Here is a 26,883-nt window from a genome sequence, read left to right as displayed (position 1 = left end):
GGGCTTTGGTGGTGGGTTTGGTGCTGCAGGGCCATCAGGATCTGCGTGGATCCTGGCAGTGCTCACTAGGCTTGGCTGCCTAAGCCTGGGCTGGGCTGCTCATGAGAACAGTCTCCTTGTGTTGTGACATGTGTCTGCTGTTTTTGCGTAACTGAAGGGAAGCCGATCTTGTGGTAGCAAGCATGAATGATGATCCTTATTGCTAAGCAGGGTTTGCTTTGGTTTGCATTTGAATTAGTGACTGCATGCAAGCACTGTCTACTGTCAGATATTCCCCTTAGGGGATGGGGCCGTAGTTCACTGGTAGAGCATCTGCTTGCATGCAGAAGGTCCCAGGTTCAGTCTCTGGCATCTCCCGGTAGGGCTGGGAAAGGCACTTGCCTGAAACCTTGGAGAGCTGCTGCCAGTCAGTGTAGACAATGCTGAGCAAGATGGGGCAATAGTGTGACTCAGTTTAAAGCAGCTTCCTATGACCTGCCCTAGAAGTAAATATTCTTGTAATTTGGCATCTTCCCCCCGCCCCCACCTTTGATTAGTTGTATTGTATTTTCTGCTGTTGCTTTGCTGGTGGCTTGTACTGTGACATCATATGACTTTGGTGGAATTTGAATTGTTGGTATTTTTGTTTGGCAGTTCATCAATTTCATCCAGTTCATTTTATAACTTTATTTCACAAGTAGACATGCCAGTCACACTTCTGGGATTCACAAAAATCAGTGAAATTTTGAATCAAGTTTTGGATAATTTGAATCAGCTAAATGTAATGGATACAAACACTGCTGTAAATATTACCCCCACTATCCAGAAATCCTAAATAAACAGTCTCTGTGATTTATAAACTACAACTTCTTTGTATTCCTTTCCTCTTCACCATGGTTCTTCTCGGGTGGTGGCTAATTTGGGCCTTGCTTACATTTTCTTCTATAGTATTTCCTGACTCCAAATACCAAAGCTATGACAAATGAGAGCATCTGTGCAAGTGCAGAGCTTCTGCACTCCAGGAGTTGCAAGCACATGTGCCGAGATATGATCACAGAACAGGGAACCCCTGATTATTTCTCAACCATTTTCTGACTGAGCTGTGTGTCGCTGGGGATGTCTAGCGGACATGTCAACACAATGTTCTGGGAATCACACCGGAGATCAGATATGCGGTTCCAAGAAATCTTTGTCATGTTTATGTCCAGATGTCTTTCTGGCCCTTATGAAGGACCGTGAAAGGCCTCCTCCTTTCCCCCCTAAAGACCTTTCTGTTTTACATTTGACATGCAAGGGAAATATGGCTTTCTTTCTTTCTTCCTTTCTTTCTTTCTTTCTTTCTTTCTTTCTTTCTTTCTCCCCCTCTCTTTCTGAAAAATGTCCCAGAATGTTTGAGAAAGGGTACTTGGAAAAGCAACTTTAAATGTAACCTAGTGTTCCAGAGCAATACTAGGAAGTTATTCACACACACAAAACTGGGCTAAGGTGTGTGTACCACCAGGACCAGGACCAATCCTGGAGGCACCCTGGCAGCAAACCTGCCTCTGGAGCCACTCTCTTAAACAAAGTTAGGAGAACAAGCACTATCCTAACCCCATTTTTCTGATGGTCTGCCAGCCCCGACTGCTTACTGCCAGGGCTGGCAGACTGCAGGACTCCTGGCCAGCTTCAGGGAGGAAAGGGGGACCCCCATAATGCATTGCACACTCACGTGGTGCATTATGGGAGTTGGGGGGGGCAACATGTCCTGGCACCCTGACCCTCTGAGCTACTGGCAGCAGCTGGTAATCGTCTAGGCAGGCAATCCGCCTGCCGAAGAAGGAGTCCTCTGTTGTCTGTGGGGAGGTAAGCTTTTTAAGGCTTCCTCTCTGCTAGCCCTCTTGCTCTTTCTCACTGCCTGTGAGAAAGGGCTCTAGGTCTAAGGAGCAAATTCCTCTGCCTGAGGAGAGAAGTTGTGGGGGAAGAGGGGCCACCTGCCGGAATTGAAGCTCCAGAATATCACTGTCTGAAGCGTAAAAAGTCTAAAGGGAAAGAGGCTGACTCTTGGACACAAAACTGTACTAGATGTAATCTGGGTGGAAGTGTACGAAGCCATTGGTTTCTCTAGAGCTTTAAGACATCTGCAGCATGAGTGGATTTTTGGCATAGGTAGGACTTCATTGTGGTGTTATCACTGAATGTAGACAGAGTGTAGCTTGCTGGATTAGTATGCAAGGAGTTGGGCCTAAAGCCTCTGCTGTAGATGTTCCCAGAAAGCAGAGTGAATGACAAAAGTATTTAACTTTTACAGTGTTGTAGTCCTCCATTTTCCAGCACCCTAGCGACTAAGCTCAGCATATCTTGGTACCACTACAGAGTTGAAATCTCTGTAGTTTTCAGGGGGGCTGAAAACTAGTCTTTTTTTATGTACACGGTAGTGGGGAAATTGCAATACTAATGAGTTTGTTTGCAAACAAGTTATTTAAAAACCCTCATAAATAAAATCAGGTGGCCTGCCTTTCACTGTTCCCTCTTAGGTAGGAAGCTCTCTGTGCTTGTATGGCACTCAGTGAGGTTTTTCAAAAGACCTCACGCTGCCGCTGGGGACGTCTGCAGGAGCTTGCCTGCCTTCCCCAGCAAATGAGTGCTGTTGTCTTTGCCTTTGCCATGCCAGGTGTCCACACAAGTGGCAGCATGGCGGGGGCAAAAGCAGCTGGGAGCAGGAGGACTTCCTCCTCCTCCTGCATCCAAAAGTGCCCTGCACCAGAAGCATGGCAGCTGCTCTCATTAGAGCGTCTGCTGCGCTTGGTGCAGCCGTGTCTCCCCCTCTGCTTCCTGCCAGAAATGACGATGGGCCAGGGGAAACCTATCTACCCGGGGGCGACTGGCATGTGATTGCCTCCCTAGGTGAAATGAACCACAGGCTAAAAACTGGAGCAGACGGGCTCCCAGTGCTCAGACGATATGAGCCACCTGGGTTACTCCAGGCAGCTTGTGCCATGTGAATAGCCTTAATATTTTGCGCCAGGCATGATGTATTTGCAAAGGGTGGTGGAATGACCTGGGTTGGGGCTAGCGGGGAGAAAAGGGCATTACTCCGACAAGGTATACAAAGGTTTGGAGTGCTCAATCTAAAAAGAAAATTATTAATATTAAACTCTAGCTTGTTTATTATTCTGGTGGATTTTGTCAAGCTGATCTATAAAATATATTAAGGTTGTTCTCACAACCAGCACTTCCAGGGTAGGTGGCAGTAAACACCCCACTATAGGCTTATGTGCAGTCACAGGACTGCTGCCTACCCTGATGCCCCAGACCAGGAGGCTCTTCTCACAAGCAACCACCAAGACTGGTCTTGGCTGCCCGGGAGCACATACGGGAGCCAAACGGCTTCCAGCGGCACCTTGGTGGCAAACCCACCTAGGGAGCCCTCTTAAACCAGATTAAATGAGCGAGTACTCCCTTAACCATGTTTATTTTCTCATTTCCTAGCATTGGCTGCTTGCAGCTGGCACTGGAGTGCTGATGGGTGACCACTCATCACTGGGGGGATCTCCACAATTCACCGCACACTCGTGTGGTGCACTATAGGATTTCTGGGGGCTGGGAAAATGCATCCTACTAGTTCCTGCACTCCTTGGGGCAGTGGCAAACCCAGACAGTCCTCGGACCCAGACAGCACAGTCCTCGGACCCAGACAATCCTCAGCAATTATCTGTGGGGAAGCCGGGCTTCTGCAGCCTTCTTTGCCACCTGCCCTGCCTGGTTGTGAGAATGACCTCCAGGGCGATCTGATATTTATACCTTGGTCTTTACCAAGGTTAGTGGTCGTAAGCCCCATTCTGCTGCCCAGCCTCAATCATCTGCACGATTGGGGCTGTTCGCAGCAGCTTCCAGCAGCCCAGCTCAAGTTCCACCAGGGAGTGCTGCATATGGAGCACCCAGGAAGCTTGGATCTGCTGCAGTGACCCAGGCAGCATCTTCATTGCCCGCATAATGCATTGTGGGATACTGGAGGACTTCCTCCTCCAGATCCCTGCTCAGGACATTGCCACTGTGCCACTCATGTGGGCATGTGAGCCGCAGGAGCTGGCTCAGATTCTTTGGGTGCCGGGAGGTAGGATTCTAACTTCCCCCCCAGCTGACCCAAGTTTGGTCATATGCACAACTTTACTGAATGGCTGAAGTGACTCAAGTGTCATAGTGACTTCATGACTTGGAAGCAGTGCTTTTCCAACTGGGTTAAAATATTTTTAACTGTATGTATTATGATTTTAACATTATTTTAACCTAGTTGGAAAAGCATTGCTTCCAAGTCATGAATTAACTGCAACACTTGCTCGTAGCTCACAAACACATTTGACTGCCTGCGTTTATCTTTTGATAGCATATTTCAAGAATGTCGTTTGTTGCCATGGTGATGTAATATCATATTGCAAGACCTATCAGCTAATTTTCTTTTAAATGAGATACTAGAGTGGACTTTACTTTTAAATAGTTGTGACCATTTGATTTTTGACAATAAACTTTGAACATGAGCACAGCACATTTGATCTGATGATATAAAAATGATGTGCAAATATCTTTTTTGTCTTTCAGAGAAAGAAATGAAAGCAAAGATATCACTCCAAGGCCACTCAGTGAACTGAGACTCAGTTCTCTCAAAAACAAAATACTGGTTTGCTTTGCAGAAAGCTGACTGAAAGTTTGGTTTACTTGACTTTCCAGAAAGAAAGCCTCATATCTCTCTGTGCATGTGAAAAGGGAGCAGTTACTGATTCCAGGAGGAGCAACCTGAGCAATTATCCTTTGCTGAAGCTTTAAAATGTGGCTGAGGATCTCTAGGGCAGAAATTTAGGAGGAAGATTGGCATTCTTAATTAAAAGTTTAGCCTGCATTAAGCCAGCTTGCCGCCTTTCCATAAGTTAAATTCCATTGCTCCTCACTAGGTTTATATTGGCAACTGGAGCAGGAGTGCATTCATGGTTCATATCATTCATCATTTTTTCATCAAAAGCATGGAAATCCTTTCCCCAGCGTGCAGAACAGTTTTACAGCAATGCTATAAAACCCAAGAGGGGCTCTGTTTCAATAGAATTGCATTAGTAGCAGCAGCCTGGTAAATATCAGAGTCGAAATTAATCAAAGGGGCTTACAGAGCCACCTCCACAACACAAGAGTGCACAACACAAAGGTTTTACCTAGGAAGATGATCTGAAGCATCCTTATTAACCTCACTCTTTCAGAAGAAAGAGAGAGTAATATGGATATCAAAATAAATGCAACTTTTTATTTAGGAGGAAACAATGGAGGAAAGCTCTTATCTTTCTGCTTTGGAAAGTTGGTCCAAAAAAAAAAAATGCTGAGAATCTAGCCAATGAACCACAGAGGTGATTCTTTTTGTCTCCAAATCACCTGAATCAGCTAGATTCGGGTACAAATCGATTTGTATCCGAATCAATTTGCACATCCCTATCAACTAGGAGTGAAGAAAGGGATAACATCCAGGAGTGTTGAAATGTATCAGGAGGAATCATACAGGCAGGAGAGGTGTAGCTTGGTAGCCAAACAGACACACACTATAGCTGAAAGCAAAATAATGTTCAGATGTTCAGATACACAAACACTAGCCCTGTTCAGACATTATGTTGCACTTGCATACACATTGAGTGAATGACTGTATCCGTGTTCATTTTGAACCTGGGTATGGCGCAGTGGGAAATGGCTTGACTACCAAGCCAGAGGTTGTCAGTTCGAATCCCTGCTGGTATGTTTCCCAGACTACAGGTGAAACTCGAAAAATTAGAATATCGTGCAAAAGTTCATTAATTTCAGTAATGCAAATTAAAAGGTGAAACTGATATATGAGATAGACGCATTACATGCAAAGCGAGATAAGTCAAGCCTTAATTTGTTATAATTGTGATGATCATGGCCTACAGCTCATGAGAACCCCAAATCCACAATCCCAGAAAATTAGAATATTGTGAAAAGGTTCAACAGTCTAGGCTCCAGGTGTCCCACTCCAATCAGCTAATCAATCCATAACACCTGCAAAGGGTTCCTGAGCCTTTAAATGGTCTCTCAGTCTGGTTCATTAGGAATCACAATCATGGGAAAGACTGCTGACTTGACAGTTGTGCAGAAAACCATCATTGACACCCTCCATAAGGAGGGAAAGCCTCAAAAGGTAATTGCAAAAGAAGTTGGATGTTCCCAAAGTGCTGTATCAAAGCACATTAATAGAAAGTTATGTGGAAGGGGAAATTGTGGAAGAAAAAGGTGCACAAGCAGCAGGGATGACCGCAGCCTGGAGAGGATTGTCAGGAAAAGGCCATTCAAAAGTGTTGGGGACTTTCACAAGGAGTGGACTGAGGCTGGAGTTAGTGCATCAAGAGCCACCACACACAGACGGATCCTGGACATGGGCTTCAAATGTCGTATTCCTTTTGTCAAGCCGCTCCTGAACAACAAACAAAGTCAGAAGTGTCTTACCTGGGCTCAAGAAAAAAGAACTGGTCTGTTGCTCAATGGTCCAAAGTCCTCTTTTCTGATGAGAGCAACTTTTGCATCTCATTTGGAAACCAAGGACCCAGAGTCTGGAGGAAGAATGGAGAGGCACACAATGCAAGATGCTTGAAGTCCAGTGTGAAGTTTCCACAGTCTGTGTTGATTTGGGGAGCCATGTCATCTGCTGGTGTTGGTCCACTGTGCTTCATTAAGTCCAGGGTCAACGCAGCTGTCTATCAGGAGATTTTGGAGCACTTCATGCTTCCTTCCGCAGACGAGCTGTATGGGGATGCTGACTTCATTTTCCAGCAGGACTTGGCACCTGCCCACACTACCAAAAGTTCCAAAACCTGGTTCAATGACCATGGGATTACTGTGCTTGATTGGCCAGCAAACTCGCCTGACCTGAACCCCATAGAGAATCTATGGGGCATTGCCAAGAGAAGGATGAGAGACATGAGACCAAACAATGCAGAAGAGCTGAAGGCCGCTATTGAAGCATCCTGGTCTTCCACAACACCTCAGCAGTGCCACAGGCTGATAGCATCCATGCCACGCCACATTGAGGCAGTAATTGCTGCAAAAGGGGCCCAAACCAAGTACTGAATACATATGCATACTTATACTTTTCAGAGGTCCGATATTGTTCTATTTACAATCCTTGTTTTATTGGTTTCATGTAATATTCTAATTTTCTGGGATTGTGGATTTGGGGTTCTCATGAGCTGTACGCCATGATCATCACAACTATAACAAATTAAGGCTTGACTTATCTCGCTTTGCATGTAATGCGTCCGTCTCATATATCAGTTTCACCTTTTAATTTGCATTACTGAAATTAATGAACTTTTGCACGATATTCTAATTTTTCGAGTTTCACCTGTATGTTCAAGGACACACACTGAGGCACTTCATTTAGCTTTAATTTGGGGAAATCGTGTTTTTAAAGTGGGTATAACTATGTACAATAAATAAATAAAATTGTTAGCAATCTTGCTGGTATCTTGCTGAAATGGGGCAGCAGTGGGAAGGGAGGAAGAAGATGGGAACATGAACCTTGGAGCAGCTCTTAATCACACCATACCACTCCCATGCCTAACACAACAGCTTTTTCTTGTGGTCATTTCTGGGTCCTGATTTCTATCCTCTTTTCTCACCGAGATGCCTTCTTGGTCCACAGGCATCTCATTTTGGGATTTGACCACCCAGTAGCAATTGCAGCTTGGCTCCTTTTTTGTTTCCAGGATGTGCCCCACTAGGCCTTGGCATGATCCCAACCTTGCCACCTGATGTGATATTCCTATTCAATCTGTTATCTCTTTTCTTGTTGTATGACTTGTTTCCAAGTTGCATTAAGGAGCTCATCATACTGGCTGACCTAGGAAAGGTTTTCCATTTGCTTTCATATAGGGTTCTAATCTCTGTATAGCAGAGAACTGGAGGAGACATCCTTTTTATCCCATGCAAACTTTATTTACATTTTAATATTCCTTTCCCCTGATGTTTATAGCTGTTTGTTATTTTTAGTGTATTTTCAATGAAAATATCATTATTGTTTTATCTATTGTTTCATCTTTACTGCCCTGGGCTCCTAGGATACAGGGTTGTATAGAAGTATAAATAAATAATTTTTTAAAAGACTAATTTTACATTGTAGCTAATAATCTATTCTACTTATTCAATTGCTGCTTTGGGTATGTTCTTGATATTTAAAAAATAATATTCTCCAAATTAGGCTTAACATGGTTCCCTTCTACTCATCTCCAGTTTGTATGTAAAGCTCACTGAGGTGTTTTTTTTTTTTTAAAGTCACCATAACTGCCATTCACAAAGCTTTTGAAGAATATGGCTCTTCATTTTCAGTCTTCATTTTGGAACTATAAGGCTCTGCACAGAACAAAATCTGAAATTGATGTTCATGTTTCTATCAGCTAAATAAAAGAGTACCACAACAATAATATTACCATAAATGTAAGATGTTGAAAAACTATACACAATTTCTTGATCAAGTTACTTCTCAAAATCAAGTTTACTTTGGCAGGCAACTTAGGCTGCCTTAAGACATAACAGCAAACCAGAGGCAAACGTGCTAGAGGTTCAAGTTTATTGTAGTCCAAATGCTTGGTTTCACTGGAGAACCATGGATTGGTTTTAGCCCCCAAACCTTAATTTGTACCTTAGATCTGCTTTGAATTTTGCCACTGAGACCTCAGGTTTGAAGGCGGCATTGTGTCACCCGGATGCTGTTGGGTGTTCTCTGGTTTGTGCAAGCTGCACACATTGGAGTTAAGGCTCCTCCCTCTCTCTGAATCTATTGGCTGCCATGACTTTCCTTTATCTGAAGGAGGAAGCTCTCATGGCCAGTTCCTCCCCCTTTGCCAGCTCCCAAACTGCCAGCTCCCAGACAATAGTTTGCAGGCATGCCCGGGGAATGGAGGTAAATTGCAGGTCTGCTAGACCCACAGTTTGCTGTTATGTCTGAAAGCAGCCTTAGCATTTCTGTTTCCTTATCAGTGAATCTATTATACAATCAGCAATACCTGCCCAGAGAGAATGGACTGACAGATGGGAAAAACAAGGATGAAGAAAAGGAGTTTAGCACAGCATGTCTGTTAGAGTGAATGGATAAAATTGTTATGTACAAACACCTCACATAGATACTTAACTGAATGGCAGGAGTTTTAGATTCATGCCAGCCAACATATATTTGCAAGAATGATTGTTTGCTGCATGCTTGCTTGGCAGACAATCACATAACTTTTAACCTCACAAAGCACTGACATTTTATTAGATGCATTTGTTTAAATGTTTTAATGCAAGTGCAGATGAATCAGGGCAAAATGGTTGAAGGAATCAAGTCTTATGGAGAAACATCATCTGATCTAAAGGATGGGAGGTGAGCTTCTGGTGACGTAAAGCTAATGGCAAATGCAATGTGGGTTAATTTCTTAATCTAAACTGCATTCAGACACATGATATTTCTGGAAAGCCCAGCCTAGTGGCAAATTATCTGCTGAGGTAGAAATTAGGATTGTTATAAGTGGAGAAATGGTTAAGATTGTTAGATGGCAACCTTCCACAATCCTGTTTTAATACAACTGTTTTCTAATAACCTAAAAGCGAAAAATAAAGGACAAGGACAATGAGGACCCTAGACTGATAAGTCCTCTGACAAAGCTGTTCCTCAGAAGAATTACCTTTCATGCAGAATATCATATTTGTCAGTTTGCATTAAATAATAGGAAGCAACTGTTAAAAGTGTTGCGCTACTGAGGCAGGGACTTCCAAGTAGTAGTGTAATATTTCATTCTCTTTACATCTGTTAGCTCAGACAGATGTATTTGTCATGACCCACAGGGCTAGAAAGAAAGAAAAATCCACTAATAAATTGCTTTCGCATTCCAGAAGCAAGAGAGGTTCATATGCTGAATCATTCACTATGAAGTTACTTTAATGGAAATGTAATATGTTCCATATATGTGGCATTTTCCACAATGAGTGGATGTAAGAGAGATAAACATTTAGTTATGGTTAAATGGCTTGAGGCTGAAGGACCTTGAGTGAGCCAGTGGCAGAGGGTAGAATGGCAAAGTATAGGGTTTCCCTCTTCCCGCCAGCTTCTGTACTCCAATAGTATCAGATCTGCCATCTATCCCCCCAGTCATAAGTCCCAGACAGTAAACCAAGCCAAGGTGGCCTGTGTTCTATAATGGCTGTCTCATTGCATGGAAATTAATTAGACCTACAGAGTCATGAGCATGGGTTATGTTGGGATGGAGCTTTTGCTGCAGCCACTTGAATCTGACCTCTCTGGGACAGCTTCCTTCTGCTTGACTGAAAAAACAACAACTATGTCGGAATTTGCGTTGAATAATTTGCAGAAACATGTATGGCTGCAGAAAGGTAACCCAGGGCCTGGGGCAAAACATAGTCTTAGGGCTGTGCTCCTGAAGCCCTTTCCCAAATGCTCTCAGTAGATAGCAACAACAACAGCATATTGGAGATCCTTGAACTTGTGGGGTCCGGCAGCAATTTGCCCCCTTTTCCACCCCCCACCACAGCCCTCACATGCAACCTCGCTTCTTCAAGGAACAAAATGAAATAATCTTAGTTTTGTAAAGTCCATCTGAAAGAAAAAGAGTCAGCTGAAAATTATAATAATAACAATTATCCCATATCACACACATTTCTATCCTAACAAGTAACACAAAAGTTGCTGTTATGTCAACAGGAAATTTCTATAGGGCATTCTTGAGGACATTTTTGGGATGTCTGATTTATTATACAAATTAATGAAAGTAAGCCTGCTGTTGAAAGATAATAAGCACGCCATTCAACAGGTACTTAGTCCAGTGGTTTTGCAGTAATTTTGTAGTAGCAAGGCAGCTAGATGTGCAGTTGTGTCTTGGTAATGGATATGTGCTGGGAGTTTTCAACAAAAGCACTCACAATGATCAAGCTTACAAATCTTTGCTCCTGGAAACCCAGAAACATAGGAAGCTGCCTTATACCGAGCTAGATCATTGGTCCATCTAGCTCAGTATAGGGATGTGCAGAACCAGTCCAGGGGTTTGTGATCGGTCTGGACTGGCAGGTCCGCAAACTTCTTTAGGCCTCGCAGAGGGCATTTGTGCATGTACGGCGGTGGCCAAAATGGCCACAGCTCGCCTTTACAGAGGCCCAAAAGGGCAAAAAAGACTACGTTTACCCAGCTGCAGAGGCGATGAGAGGGAACCCTCACGGACACACACACCCCTGTGGCTACAGCAAGCCCCCTGAAGGGGCTACAGGTAGTTACTTAAAAAATTTTTTTATTAGTTTTAAACATACAAAGATACAATGGTAAAGGAGAAAAATGAAAATAATATAAGATCAAAAGAATAGGATGCATCTCCAAACTTACAATATCCACGAATAAAAACAGTTTTGCATACTTATTTTGCAAACTTATTATCCACAAATAAAGTACAATCAGAGTTGTCTAAACAGACCAAATGTCCTTTTAAAGCAAAATCCAAAGGAAAAGGTATGATAACGAAAAAGTGGCAACTCTATCAATTATGAGCTTCAAATTAAACCTGAATCTCATTGGTTTTTATATCATTCAGGTATCTAGCATATTATCTACCAAAAAGTATTGAATGATTGCATCAAGGCAAACTGAGAAAAGAAAGAAGAAGAAGAAAAAACAATAATAATAAAGGAAAGCGGCGGAGTGAAGTAATCTGTAATTAAAAACAGTTTTTCTCTAAACAATTTGATTTAGAGGGGGAAAAGTAAAGGACTACCAAAAATATGGCAAACACTTTTAATTTAAATTTTTAAAGAAAAGTTCACGGACCTACCGGACCGAACTTGCCCAGTTCAGTTCGAGGCCGGTCCAGCCTCAAACCGAACCAGGCCAGATGGTTCCGTGCACACCCCTAGCTCAGTACTGTCTTTGTTGATTGGCAGTGGCTATTCAAGCTTTCAGGCAGGAGTCTCTCCCAGTCCTACCTGGAGATGCCAGAGATGGAACCTGGGACCTTCTGCATGCAAAGCAGATGCTCTACCTTTGAGATAAGGCCCTATCCCAAGATACGGCCCCATCTCATATCTTACAGTAGACAGTACTCACATGTGGTCACCTATCCAAATGCAAACCAAGGCAAGCCCTGCTTAGCGAAGAGGAGGATTTGAGCCCGCTACCTCAGGACTGGTTCTGCACTCATAGACTGGCTCTTGATCCAACTCTCTTTACCCATTAGTGTGTTTCCAGGAGCAAGGTTTTATAAAAGGTTGATAAATGTGAGTGCTTTAGGTGAAAGTTCCCAACTCAAATCCAGCTCAATTCGCCTAAAATGTCACAAAGGATTCCTGTTTATTGTAAATAAGTAGTGCAAGAAATAGCAAAAAATAAAGATGGCAGGCTGCTTAGTCTTCTAGAAGAAAGAGTAGAGACTATGGTGGTTACTCTGTTTCTGAGCTGTATCACTTCAGATTATAAATGAGGGTGGCGGATCATATGGTTAAATGCTTCTGCAATGCAATGAAAAAATCCCTGCACAAAGTAAATTAGTATTTCATGGGGAAGACGAGGATAGACCCTCCTACCTGGCATTTCATTTTCTAGGTGTGGAGAATATTTTTGCATGGAGGAGTCATTTCAGTCACATGAGCCCCCACCTGCAGACTCAAGTGGTGCCTCCCCAAAACAGGTTTATCATCTCAATTCAGAAATGAAGCACATAGAAGGAAGGAAGAACAACGAGCAGGAGGCCACAATATACACTCAGGGGCAAAAGAAGGAAGGACCACTGCACAAGAACATAACAACTGACATGAGAGGTGGTATATCCTCTCACTATATAATTTCATTTTTATATTTATATTCCACTTTTCTTCTGTGCTGAACTCAAGGTGGTGTACATGCAGTTCCCAGGTGGTCTCACAACCAGGTACTGACCATACCCAGACCTGCTTAGTTTCAGCGAGGTTATTGTACCATTTGTCTTCAGTCCAGACCCCGAGCCTAACTGTGTGAAGGATGGCTGTGTTCACACAGTGGGGAGAGAAAGGCAAACTGCACATGCTACAAGGTATTCTTTTTTTCACATGTTTGAGCATGCAGCCCAGCAAAGAGGATTGGGGGCTCAATCAAGATAGAGCTTTTTGTATGACTGGAAACTTTTTTGACACAGATGTGGAGACAATGGAACTCTTCTCGCGATCACTGAGAAGAGTTCCGGGGCAGTCTGCGAAGAGAGTGGGTTACACTTACCCTCCCCGCAGATGATCGTCCATGTTTCCCCAGATCGCCTGCCCAGATGACCAGCGGCTGCTCCCTGCAGCTCTGGAGGTCGGCATGCAAAACCAGGCTGGGCTTTGCACACGTGTGTGAATAGTGTGTGTGTGAGCTGTAGAAAGATTAGGGAATAATTCTAAGGTGAGAGAGACAAGGACTCTGTGCAAGGTATCAAAACGTCTTCCCCTGTTCGCTGGAAGTTCTCCCCAGTAAGCCTCTTGCTTCTGAGATTTCACTAGACATTGCTCATATGGTTTCAAGCTTTTCTCCACTTCCATATGGGCTAGAAACTTGAACCTTGAATTTGGTAAAGAATGCAAAAGTTCTCAGGAGACTGAATTCCACATAAGATAATACTTTTAAGACCTGAGAAGCAATCCTTTGGATATGTAGAATACTCATAAAGTATTCAGTATGCAGGAAGCCAACAGACTGGTTGGGAAAGGGAGCTCCCATTTTCTCCTCAATATTCCTTTGGATACCTTTGTATTAAATTAGCATTTATTTTCCTCTGAATTTTCTGGTTTTTGCAAGTACTAGAGTAGAAATAAAATATTCAACTCCAAAAAGTCTTGTCTTGTCCAAAGTGCTGCCATGCCCTGCATATTCAAGTTCCTTGAAACAGGCAAAGACCTCTTCAGTCCAGTTTGTGTCCATCTTGGCAGCTGGAAGAAGTATTAAGGCCTAACCCAGCCTAAGCTACAATCTCCCTAATTCATCCCTGCGAAGGGTGACAAAGCAACACTCAAATGACTATAAGGCAAGGCATTATGTTTGCTCATGACTGAAGTAGGCAGGGAGTGGCTAAGGATGCTAGGACGGAGGGCTCTTAATGCTGTTTATATATCTGCTGTTTCTATCTGTTTGCAGGGATCCTGATTGTGCAAATGAACACCATGCAAAGTTATATGTCTGTGCCTCCATCTAAGGAGGAAAAAATTGTTATCACAGTTTGCTGCATTATAAAATACTCAAAAGATTCCTACAAGTGTAATCTCCCTCCCTCCTTCTCTCTCTCTCCCCGCTCCCCCCCCCCCCCGCAAGGGACCATGTTCCGTTTTCCCTTTGTCGGTTACAGTCTTTTTTACTTGGTTGGAAATTCAACCTTAAATTAAGTGTTAACTTTGTTACCAAACGTATCTGCTCAGTGTTGTTCCTATACTCTGCCAACTATTTGCCTATCAGCATGTTATTCCCCCCAGGATGGCTGAGCAGCTTGAAAAATATTAAAACTGTTGTGTCAGAGTTGCTTCCCTCCCATCACAAACTTGAATTAACTGCCTGCTCTTGTGGAATTCTGAACCTGCCAAGCAATGATGTCAAGGGACCTTTTCTTCCCCCCACTTTGTGCCCACATTCAGTGGTGTGGCTGTTTCACCCTCGCCCCCCACCCTTTGCTCTCTGCCGCTTATTCAAAAGGTTCAGGCTGTTCTGATTGGCCCACGTTAGTTGGGCATGTTTCCTTTCTACCAGATGAATGAGGTGGGCACACAATACATCTGCCTCCCACAGACATCCTCTTAGCTGAAATACAAGGCCTTGCCCTGAGTAGAGACAGAGAGCTCAGAGAGCATAAACAGGGTCACTGTATGGCTGTGATTATTCCATGAATCTCAAAGTTTGGCTTCTATTGCTGTATTCCTGAGCATCTCAGCTTTCCATTCTAGCCCTTAGGGTTCCAAATATAACATTTGTAAAGGAAAGCAACATCTGCTAAAAGCTCTGAGTTGGGCGGGGGGCGGGGAGATCTCTAAGGAGCTGGGCACAGTTCTCACTGTTTCCCAGTTCACAGTTCTGTTTCTATGCACAAAACACATTTCCAACTGCTTTACCTCACCTACCCCCTGCCTGCTACTCCACTTTCCCCCTCCCCTATTGTATTATTTTGCAATTAGCATAGAAAATAGCATGCTTAACTTTAGTGTGCGTAGCAATGCCTCATATAAGTGATCACCAAATCTTTTGATGCTGAATAGATTGCATCTAATACATCAAATGTGCTTTGACTCATTATAGTAATAAACACATTGACATCTTGATTAAGGTTGCACATGGTACAAAAATTGGAAAAAGAGGCAATTTAGCAGATTTCCCCTTCTCTCTGAAGCCCATTGTGCCTCCTGAATATATGTCTCTGAAGGCTGTATGGTGTCAGGAACATATATTCAGGAGGCACAATGGGCTTCAGAGGGAAGAGGAGATTGGCAAAAATCACTGTCCCCCTGTAATGCATGCAGCATTAGTCTGGATGTCAGCTGCTGTTTTTGTAAACATTACACTCTGTCATGTTTTTGTTTTAGCATTTGACTGTGTTGAAACAGATTTTAAAATATACATATCTCATATAGCTCTATATGGATATTAAAGAGGGTGAAATATAAACATGGGGGGAACTAGAAAACTAGAAGTTTTCGAACATGACACTGGAAAACAATGTGCAAAGTGAGTTTAACTGAAAGGAAAATGAGTAACACACTATAGGATGAGACTACTGCAAAATGTGAAGAAGGTACATGGGATTAACTATGACAGCACAGAATCTGTAAATTAACCCCTGCTAACTGGGCAAAGAGGCACCTTTTACCCTGGTGATTCTCTTTATTTAGCAGGGGGAGAGTAGCTGGCCCCATCCACCCCCAGCACAATACTTCCAGTGACTGTTGCTGGTGTCTATCTTATGTTTCGTTTTAGAATGTGAGCCCTTTGGGGACAGGGGTCCATCTTATTTATTTATTATTTCTCTGTGTAAACTGCCCTGAGCCTTAATAAATCTGTACCGGAACAGTCGTCGCCTGGGTCAACAAGGACCACACCAGGTGCTATAGTCCCTGGACATCTGGTGGCAAGTGGGCAACAGGACTCAGGATCTTCAGCTGAGCAACCAGGGCTGGAGACTGCAAGGTTACTGGAAGAAATGTCGCTTAACCGGAAAAAATATACAAAAAATGCCAACAAGGAAATAATGATCTGCTATTACAAGTCTAGTCCAACTAGAAGAAGTTATTTAAAAAGAATGTACCAAATTTGGAAAGAGATTTGGAATACAGAAATAACAGAACAAAGGCTAGCAGACCAGAGAAGATTCATAATAAGAAATAAAGTATTCACAGAAGTTGAGCTGGAAGAACTGCAAAGAGCAACACAGGCTCAAGATATGGAAGAAGAATTACCACCAACTGAAGAAGTTGCTCAGGCGCAGGTGGAGGAGGTGTTGGAAATCGAGGATGCCACTGTTGCTAAACTGTTTCAAAATCAAAACCAGGCAACCTCCCCTTTGCCTTCACCTCAAAAAGCAAAATGCCGTTTAACAGAAAAGCAACAAGAACTAAAGCAAAAAATAACTGAGCACATGAACCAAACAACCACCAGGGTTTGACTTCCAGCTCTAAAAACAGTTGCCAAAAAACAACTTGCTCAGGCATTAAAAGATATAAATGCTGCACTTGCAGAAATAACAACCAATAATTTGCAAGAAACAAACCAACTAATGTACAGTGCAGCAACAATAACACAAGAGCTCAGACATAAGATCAGTGGACCTGTCAAAAAAGAAAGTAAGTACATCACCTAAATGGAAGATTACATTAGAAAATAAAATCGCCAGGCTTAGATCAGATGCTAGTAAACTGAAAGATATGGAAAACAAGAAGCTGAAGAATGAAAACACCAAACAGTATCTCATTCAAAAATACCACCTAGATTCAAGGAGAATTAGAGAAGTCCTGGAAATAATAAAGCAGCAAATAACAGCAGTGTCAAACAAGATTAGCAGATACGAAGCCAGAATTACACAACACAGGCAGAATCTCCAAGTCCAGTCGAATCAGAGACGTTTCTAGCAAAGCATAGAAGGAGAAACTGCAAGAAACGTAGAAACACCAAATAAAGAAGAAACAGTGCAATTCTGGGGGAAATTATGGGACAATCCAATAGATTATAATAAAAAAGCAGGCTGGGTGAAAGAGATCGAAAAATGTAACCAACAAATGCAAGATCTAATAATAACACCAGAATTAATAAGTGAAAGAGCAAAGAAAATTAAAAATTGGTCTGCACCAGGCGACGATGAACTGCATGGCTTTTGGCTTAAACACCTAACAAAGCCTTCATAAACAACTATCAAAACAGTTCAATCACATTTTGCAAGGAGGTGATATTGAACAATGGCTAACAACTGGGAAAACTCATCTCATCATGAAAGGTGGGACCATAAAATTGAAAAAGTTGTAGAAAATGAAGATGCAAAAATATTATGGGACTTTCGACTACAGACAAACATCTGCCACACAATACACCAGATATAACTGTAGTCGAGAAGAAAGAAAAACAAGTTAAAATAGCAATACCAGGGGATAGCAGAATAGAAGAAGAAATAGAAAAAATCACAAAATACAAAGATCTACAAATTGAAATTGAAAGGCTGTGGCAGAAAAAGACCAAAATAATCCCAGTGGTAATTGGCGCCCTAGGTGCAATTCCAAAACAACTTGAAGAGCACCTCAACACCACAGGGGCCACAGAAATCACCATGAGCCAATTACAAAAAGCAACCTTACTCGGAACAGCCTGCGAAGATATCTATAACAACAGCAACAACATTGACAATAAAGTTCAGCCATTCCAGGTCCTTGGGAAGGACTCGATGTCTGGATAAAACATACCAGTCAATAACACCTGTCTGACTGTGTTAATAATAATAATAATAATAATAATAATAATAATAATAAATTTGAGATGTGATTGATCAGAAATTTGAGGAAGATAGCAAAGAGATGGCCTAGATACTCACTGCATAAAGGAGAGAGAGAGAGAGAGAGAGAGAATGAAGGAAATGCACATTGGCTGATGAAGCACGATCTACAGATAGAAACATGAAAAGAAGATCACACATTGAGAACTTGAAGAATCTGGCTTCCAGTTTGCAGAATTCTGGATTTGTAGTAAGCTCAGGTGTAAAACAGTGTTCCTTCTTTGAAAAAACACCTGTTGTGACCCTCGCCCCTTCTTCCTTGTGCTTTTGACAATAAGATTGTGCCAGCACAAAAGATTACTTATGTCAGCTTAGTGCCATGCTCATTCCATTACTCACAGCATACCTGGTCATCTGCTTATTTTAGGATTTTGCTATTAGATATACATCCTTTATGTGTATATTTGATTATTATGAATAGGAAACTGGTCTGTTTCAAAGGATTTGTGGGTATGGCTTGTTTTCTGTCAAGTTCTAGGTTCTGTTTCTCTCATCTCCAGACATAATTATGTATCCTTGCATCACAGTCATCTCTGGTTTAAAATGAGTGTTTTGCTTCTCGAAGATTTTCCTCATCATCAAATCTATAGCTGCTCAGCTAGAAAATGTAAGCAGTTCTGGAATCCAACAAGGCTGAAGAGTGCATGAATTCTAGAGCTCCTCAGAGGCTTGCTCGCTCATTTGTTTATTTAAAATATGTATATCCCATGGCTTACAAAAGTTAAAATTAACCTAAAACAGCCACCAACAATACAACATGCTAAATATAAGCATGTTAAAACTACAGTCCTAAATTTAACACAGCAACTATTTAAAATGCATACAAGGGAAGCCAGTCAAATGTAGGATCTGGCCACATGGTGAAGACAATTTTATCACATATTCACACCACATCCCAAATATGGGGGACGGGGAAGAAGAATAGTAAAATGCCGGAAGAATTTGAATTTGTTCCACTGGAATTATTCCAAGTTTGTGCTATAGTGTTTAACAGAGATAGCAACCGACATCCAGCCTAATCCTGCATCAGTGCACCAGGGTTTTTAGTCATGCGAGTGAGGGCGGTGGGGGAAGGGGGGCGGCGGCACAGTTTTAAGTGATTCTCCCTTTCCTCTGCAGCTGCCTCATTCTCCTAAAAGTATGTCCCCTTATGGACATGGTTTCAGGGAAGCACAAAGGAAGGGGGATCACCAAAAATCATGTGCCCTTATGTGAAACAGAACCTTTGCACATCACAAGGTTAATCTGGATCAGGGATTCTCAACGTTGGGTCCCCAGATGTTATTGGACTTCATCTCCCATAATCCCCAGCCACAGTAGCCTTTGGTTGGGGATCATGGGAGTTGAAGTCCAATAACATCTGGGGACCCAACGTTGCGAATCCCTGATCTGGATGGTAGGTGTGTTTTGAAATCAGGGGTTGCCTGTTTAGGCTGAAACAGTTGAAAATGAAACAGCATCTTATAATGAGGGATGTTTTTAAATTCCTATTCAGGCCCCATTTATGACTTCAGTGTATCAATGCATTATTTATGAAAAACCTTTTTATCCTTCATACATTTATGATTTCAGTTCACTGGAACCACAAGGATCATAATACCATTGAAAATGTGGCAATATTTCTGCTCCTTAGGGTAAGATGAAATGCTGAGGTAACATTTTAAATTGAATTAGTCTCCACTGGAATAAAAAGAAGCACATTTTCTTTACTGGGCAGAACAGAAAAATAGCTCATTTTCAGTGACATGTGGAACAAAGTTGATTACTAATTAAAATATGTGCTGCTTTAAGTAGACACTAATAATACCGTTAGCATACTCTAAGGTAGGCTGTTCCTTCTTTGGGTACCTCTTTTGCACAGAAACACCAGAGAGAGAACAGCCATTGATTTCTTCTATCTCCAGCTAAAACATGCAGATTCAAAAGGCTTTAAATCAGTTCTAGCATACAACAAAAAAGACACTCAATAAATGCCTTTTCAGAAGATAAGACATAACTGTACAATTCTATTACAGGGTGCTTCATTTCATTGGGGGGCAGGGAGTCTAAATTGTCATTAATTGAGCTCACTGGTTTATCTTCTTGGAAGTTTTTGTAATGTTGTTATTTTGTCCAGAGGGCAAAGCTGTTTGTATATGGATCATACACATTATCTTTCTGTGCACACACACACAGCAGATCTATGTCCATGTGTATTTGCAAAAGAAATGGTCTTTGTCCTCCCAGATTGAATGGAGCCCACTGTTTGCTGGTATGCACACCTGTGAGAAGGGGAGGGAAGGCGAGGTTTTGTTTTTGATGCAAGAGGCCCATGTGCTGATCTGAATAACCTCAACAATCCATTCACACCTTTGTCTTTCTTCTCTTATGTCTGAGGTCCCTTTTCCACCTCTTTGTTTTTACTTGTCTAGTCACACGTGTTCTGAATAGCTGCTCAAAACCATTCAGCATTTCTGTATGTGTGCCTGCGCTTATGTGTTTGAAGCGGGGGATGGAAGAGAAGGAAAGAAGGCTGATAAGCTGTGACAAGTTGAACAAAACAGACTTCTGATCTTTTTCTTTTTTCTTTCAAAAGCCCTGAAAGCATTATGGTTTCCTGGACATAGCACATATTCCAGACAAGTGGAACTTTCACAACTAAACTGCCCAGGCCTCCTCCCCTCCAGAGCAATTTCAGGACTTGTTTCCCAGTCCTATATTACTGACTTATGTACCTTTAAAAGCAGTTTCCGAAAGAGAAAACTGCTATAAGGGAGAAGAGATCTGGAGGGATACCAACAAAAATTAACAGACATCTCCCAAAAGGGAAAAAAAAAATGACCTATTCCCTCTCTTGAAATTCAAAAGGTGGGAATGTGGCAGGGCAGTCTCTGGGGTGATTGATTTCCCCCCTCAGGAACCAGGTTCCAACTTCAGTCCTTGACAGGGTGCCTATAGCAGCAAATTTTTCCACTCTGCTGTGCTCCCAAATTGGATTAGAAGTGGTCCCCAACACCGCAGTTTCACTTTCCATCTGTATATCAGGAACCACACTCACAAGGCCTTGCCCCTTTATCAATACAAAACAGATTTGTAGAAATAAATTAGGCTTTAGGGAGGTCTGACAGGTATGTTGTTTTCTGGTTGTCTTTGTGTTTGCTTATTTTTAAAGTACCTCCTTGATTAGTGTAGCTACAAATATACTACATTTAGCAAAGGGTATGTGCCACTGAACTTGGTGGAACATGCTTGGTATCACTTGTTCCTGAGTAAACATGCATAGGACTGAGCTGGAAGAAGAAAAACAGCCCCAGACGTTACAGAGGACGAAAGGGATGAGTCAAGCGGTTGTTTCCTGAGTGTTGCTCGCCTGGCACACATACCTTTGCATGCTTTCCTGTGGGTGATTGGTTTAGTCATGTCCCGATAGTAGCCTTCCTTACAGTAATGGCAGTGACGGCCTGCTGTATTATGCCGGCAATTAAGGCAGACACCTCCGCTCTTGCGGCCAGATAATTTGTAGAGTTCCATATTAAAGCGACACCTCCTGGCATGTAGGTTGCAGTTACATGCTGGAAAGAAAAAAAAGACAAGAACAGACATGTCGCTGTTAGTGATTGGTGGCTCTCATACAGCAGATAGGTTTACCATTTGCTTAATCCTGGGCATATCTGAACATACCTGAACTGAGACTCAGCAGGCCCTGAGCCCCAGAGTAGGATGCCATTCAGCATTACAGAGAGTAAGACAGAAGGCAACAAAAATTATAAAAGAGAAAGTTTTGCAGAGCAATGAGTAAACTTCTCCAGAAATATGGCAAACACAAGGTACATTTTGACTACATGGAAAATTTTAGGCTCATTTGGCCCACTTTAGAATCACAAATTTTCAATCAAAACTCTTAAGTAATAAAAGGGTCCATTTTTCTTTCCAAAATGATGGTGTCAGCCAATTCACCAAGAATTTGAATTTATACGAATCCAGTTAAAAGCATTTATACTGCTTTGCAAAATCTGCACACATTTTAATAAGTACATTCTTGCCAAAGAATATCCATCGGAGACTAGGAAAGGCATTTCAAAATGGAGAGAAAGGGACACAACTTGAAATACATATAGCCCTCCATGCATGCCTCCACACTCATCCCTGGGCTGGGAAGCTGAATTGAGGCTGAGTTAGTTCAGGCTCCATAGATGCATCACATCTTGTTTCAGTTGCCATGTATTAGAAACAATAGGCATAAAATAAGTCATCCCTGGACTGTATGGAAGGTGAAATAGAGAGCCATGTCCTGAGGATAAATCCAAATTTACAAAGAGCAGATGGTATCTATAGCTCAGTATGGTGGCAAAGGAAACTTGTTTATGAGACAGCATAAGGTATTGCAAAGGCTAGGATAAGCACATGCACTTCCGAGATATTATTCAACATTCTGTAGCTTTGCTAGTTCTACCCACAGCTTCATTGCTATCTTCCCACTCCCCCTCCATTGCAAAAAATTAGGCCAAAGAAGGAGGACTGGCACACAATTTAGGTCTAAATTCACTCAAGCTGTTGCTAGGGAGTCTTCTGCTACAATGAGCCACTAAATTATGAAGCTCATTTTTTTCTGGGTTTGCCTACACGTGTGTACTGCCAGGATTGGGCCTGATCCCGGCGGAAAACGTGCCTCCGTAGCCACCCTCTAAGATGAGGTTAGTAGAGTGAGTGCTCTCCTAACCCTGTTTTTGTGATTGTCTGTCAGCCGTGTGGCTGCTTGCAGCCAGGGCTGGCAGACTGTGGGGCTTCCAGCCAGCTTTGGGGAAGGGGGAGCCCCATAATGTGCACTTGCATGGTGCATTATGGGAGCTCCAGGAGTGGGGCAATGTGGGGTGACGTGGGGCAATGCATCCCAGCACCCTGACCCTCCGAGCTACCGGCAGCAGTCAGTAATTTTCTGGGAGGGTGAGCTGCCCTCTGAAGAGGGACCTCTTCATTGTCTGTGGGGAGTTAAGCTTTTAAAGACTTCCTCCCTGCTAGCCCTCTTGCCCTTTCTCACTGCTCATGAGAAAGGGCTCAATATCTATTTCATTAAACTATTAATATTTCTGATTCCACTCCACTGCTTTGTCCTTGCATACCACAACCCTTGGATTCTACAGTGTGGTGCAATCTATCTCTAATACATTGCTTCCCTCCCCAGTTCTCTGATTTCTGTTTCTTGATTACACAGCAATGTGACAATAGGAAATGAAATCAGAGAATATCAGATATCTGCCAGGAGTGCATTCCACAGGCCAGGAGCAGCTACAGAGAAGGCCCGGTTCCAAGTCGCCACCAGACATGCCGGTGATGCCAATCTATGCTTTGTATTGCCAATCTATGCTTTGAATGTTCTTAAGAACAATTGATCAAATCCACCTAAAAACGTAAACCTAACCAGCCTGATTCTGTACATTAACAGAATGAAGCATTTTACTTGTGAATCATTTCACGTAGTCAAGTCACACCACACAACTCAATGGTAATGTTACCTGACAAGTACTCCATGACTCCATAGATCACCATATACTACAACTTTATGTCCTATGTATCTTAATATCAAGATGCAGCTTTTAACAAGGGTCTAGTCAAAACTTCAGCATTCTCCAGCTCTCCCCCAGATTTGTCAAGGAGACATCAGGAAGGCAGTTCCCCATACTGTGTACTTAGCAAAGCATACAAGAGGTTGTTTTCTTCCCTCTTTTACTCCTGTTTCAGCCTCCTGAACAGTGCATGACACAGCAGTGCAAAACCACACCTAGACTTTTTTGCTCCTCATGAAGGTGCCACATGGTTTGTCACCTTGCTTTAGAACAGGAATATCCTAATCCCTCACAGTTTCCTGCATTTATTTCATGCTGTCGGTGTAGGGGAAGAATGGCAGTTCAGTCCCCAAATAGCAAAGCAAAACCAGTTTGGTGAGAAAGCAGCAAAGCAAGAGGTCTTGAAACAGTTCTTCAGTATTGAAGAACTACAAGGATTTATTTAAAGAAAAGGTTACAAACAAATGTGAAAGAGCCTGCAGCTTAATTTCAAATGTAGCTCATGGCTGAAGAGAGAGACCAAACAAATAGCCATTTCTGAAGAGACAAAATGGAGACTAACACTGGAAGAACAAAGGGGAGGAGTCCAGCACTTTTATCCATTACCCTACCACTCCACCCCTACCCCCACAGTGGTCACTATGAGACTTTGCAGCTGAAAGCTGATGCTGCCAGGGTCCTAGCTCCAACAGCTAGTTGGTGACAAAGATGTGATATTTGCTGAATTATCAAATCTCAGGCTTGAGCATTAAAATAAAGCTCTATTTTTTCTTTGGTGTTCACAGCTCTCATGTGGACAGCCAATTTATGCACTACTGATATAGTCCTCACACTATCTGTGTGTTGGGATTGGAGCAGCTGAACAGAAAGAGCTTTTATTTGTTTTGTCATCATGATGCATTTTCTTTTCTTTTTTTCTATACTGGGAGACCTGCTGGGGCTTCAGCTGGTGCCTTGCAATCCCAAATAGCATACTAGTCATTTGAAATAGCTTCCTTAGTAAGGGGAATGCTACCTGATTCTAAGTGGCTGGATTTCAATCCCAAAGACAGCTTTTAATCATTCCCAAGAACGAGAGAGGAAAGACAAGGAATTCCGAGAATGTCTCTATAACTTCTTGGTCCTAGAGTTATCTGTGGAGACCATAAGTGCAAAGCTAGGCACAGTGGTCCCAGAACACTCCTTCTAGCTGGGCAGACTACATATAAAGTGGTGGCTTTTTAAATCTTTAGTAGAGGGAGAGCAATTGTCCCTGTTCATCTCAGCATAGTATCCCTACCATTGGCAGTTGCCACTATCTCTCTTCTTTTAGATATTTAGATTATTTGGGACAGGAAACCACTTCTCCAGAGGCGTAACTAGGGAAAACGGCGCCCGGGGCAAGCACTGAAATGGCGCCCCCGCGCCCCCCAACATACTACATTATACTTAGGTTTTTCCTCACAAGCGCCCACCGCCGCCGCCAAGCCAGGCCACTGACTGGCCACCAGGTGCCAGCAAAGCAATGGGGGGGGGGGCGTGGGCGGTGCGGAAGGGACCGCTCGTGGGGGAGGGGGCACCGACGCGCTCCCTTGACTGCTGCAGCGCTGCTGCACTGAGCAGGAAACATTTGTATTAACAAAAAATAAAAAAAAATAAGGAAATTTTTTTTTTCATGCCGGCGCCCCCCACGTGACCAGAAAAGATGGCGCCCGGGGCACGTGCCCCCCCTGCCCCCCCTATAGTTACGCCTCTGCACTTCTCATTCCATTTGCTATGCAAACTGCTTTGGAAACTTTGTGGGAAAGCAGTGTGTAAATATTCTAAAAAACAATAGGAAGGAAAGAGAGAAATTTGTCTGCATAAATACATCCATATATACTGGATTTGTCTAAAAATGATGTTGGTGCTGTTGAGCAAGTGTTATGTATTGAAATTGTTCAAGTTGCTCTAGTAAGAGCTAATTGCCTACTTTCCTTTCACTGTCCCTATAACTGGACTAAATTTGGTCCAGATTGGTTAGGCAGTTCATAAATTAGCCCATTTTCACCTCAAATGTTCATGTTCCTGCCATCTTGAATTGGGTTAGATGACATCATGACAAAGTATGGATTTGAGGTGTCCCTGTGTGTTACTCACTACAACTGTAGCAAATTTGGTTCAAATCGGTTAGGCGGTCCAAAGTTTAGCTTTCTTGCACCTAAAACAGTTGTGTGTCCGCCATCTTGGAACAGGGTGGATGACATAATTACAAAATACCCAACTAAGGTATCCCTATGTGTCACTTGCTACAACTATACCAAATTTGGTTCAAATTGGTTAGACAGTCCACAAGTTAGCCCACTTGCACCTCAAAGGTTCATGCGTCCACCATCTTGAATCAGGGTGGATGACATCATCACAAACTACACCATTGAGGTGTCCCTATGTGTCCCTATAGCTGTAGCAAATTTGGTTCAAATCAACTAGGTGGTTCACAAGTTAGCCACTTCCATCTCAAATGTTTATGCATCCGCCATCTTGAATCAGTGTGGATGACATCATCACAAACTACACCATTGAGGTGTCCCTTTGTGTCCCTACAACTGTACCCGATTTGGTTCATATTGGTCCAGGCATTGCAAAGTTGATAGTGGAAGACAGACACAAGGGCACAAGGATGGACACACTCCCACAGAATGTCAGGTGGACTCATAAACCTACTGGAACGTAGGCTAAAAATATTGACACTTTCTGGATTCCTTTATTTATATCCAGAAAGGACTGGGTGACTTATAAATCTGGTGTGAAAAGAACATAAAACATTGTTTAAATCTTTTCTGGAAAGCAACAGGAATACTTCCTTGTTATTGCTACCCTGGTACCAGTTCTGATTTAGTACCAGCAACTTGATTACTATACACCTATAGTTGAAGAGTAGAGAGGGGGAGAACATCTGTTCCCTTCATTTTCGGATTTTTAATTCCAGCTGCTTTTCCTTGATCTCATATGAACAAATGGAGTGATAAAATTGACAAGACCAGATGTTTGGCAGCTTCTGATCTAGTCAATGTTCTTATTGGTTTGGAGAGAGTGGATAGTGAGAGGTTTTTCGCCCTCTCTCATACTAGAACCAGTGGTCATCACATGAAACTGATCACCAGGAAAATTAGGACCAATAACAGGGAGTATTTTCCCCCACAATGCACATAATTAATCTATGAAATTCTCTGCCATAGGATGCGGTAGATGGCTGTCAGCTTGGATGGCTTTACAAGGGGCTTAGACAAATTCCTGGAGGATAGGTCTATCATTGGCTACTAATCCTGATGGCTATAGATTACCTCCAGGATCAGGCAGAATGCCTTTGAATACCAGTT

General features: G+C 42.6%; 1 protein-coding gene across 4 annotated transcripts in view; it reads right to left on the bottom strand.

Annotated features, from left to right (window-relative positions):
* The window catches only part of NTN1 (netrin 1), a 228,543-nt gene that overhangs the window by 86,469 nt on the left and 115,191 nt on the right, over window positions 1-26,883 (bottom strand). For all 4 annotated transcript variants that reach the window (XM_053293539.1, XM_053293538.1, XM_053293536.1 and 1 more), the window contains exon 3: window positions 21,365-21,553. In XM_053293539.1, the coding sequence (XP_053149514.1) occupies window positions 21,365-21,553 (189 nt within the window). The remainder of the gene's footprint in view (window positions 1-21,364; window positions 21,554-26,883) is intronic.

This window comes from Hemicordylus capensis, chromosome 2, assembly GCF_027244095.1.
Source record: "Hemicordylus capensis ecotype Gifberg chromosome 2, rHemCap1.1.pri, whole genome shotgun sequence".
Classification (NCBI taxonomy): Eukaryota; Metazoa; Chordata; class Lepidosauria; order Squamata; family Cordylidae; genus Hemicordylus; species Hemicordylus capensis.
The sequence above is the reverse complement of the archived record's forward strand: the minus strand, read 5'-3'. Positions and strand labels throughout refer to the sequence as shown.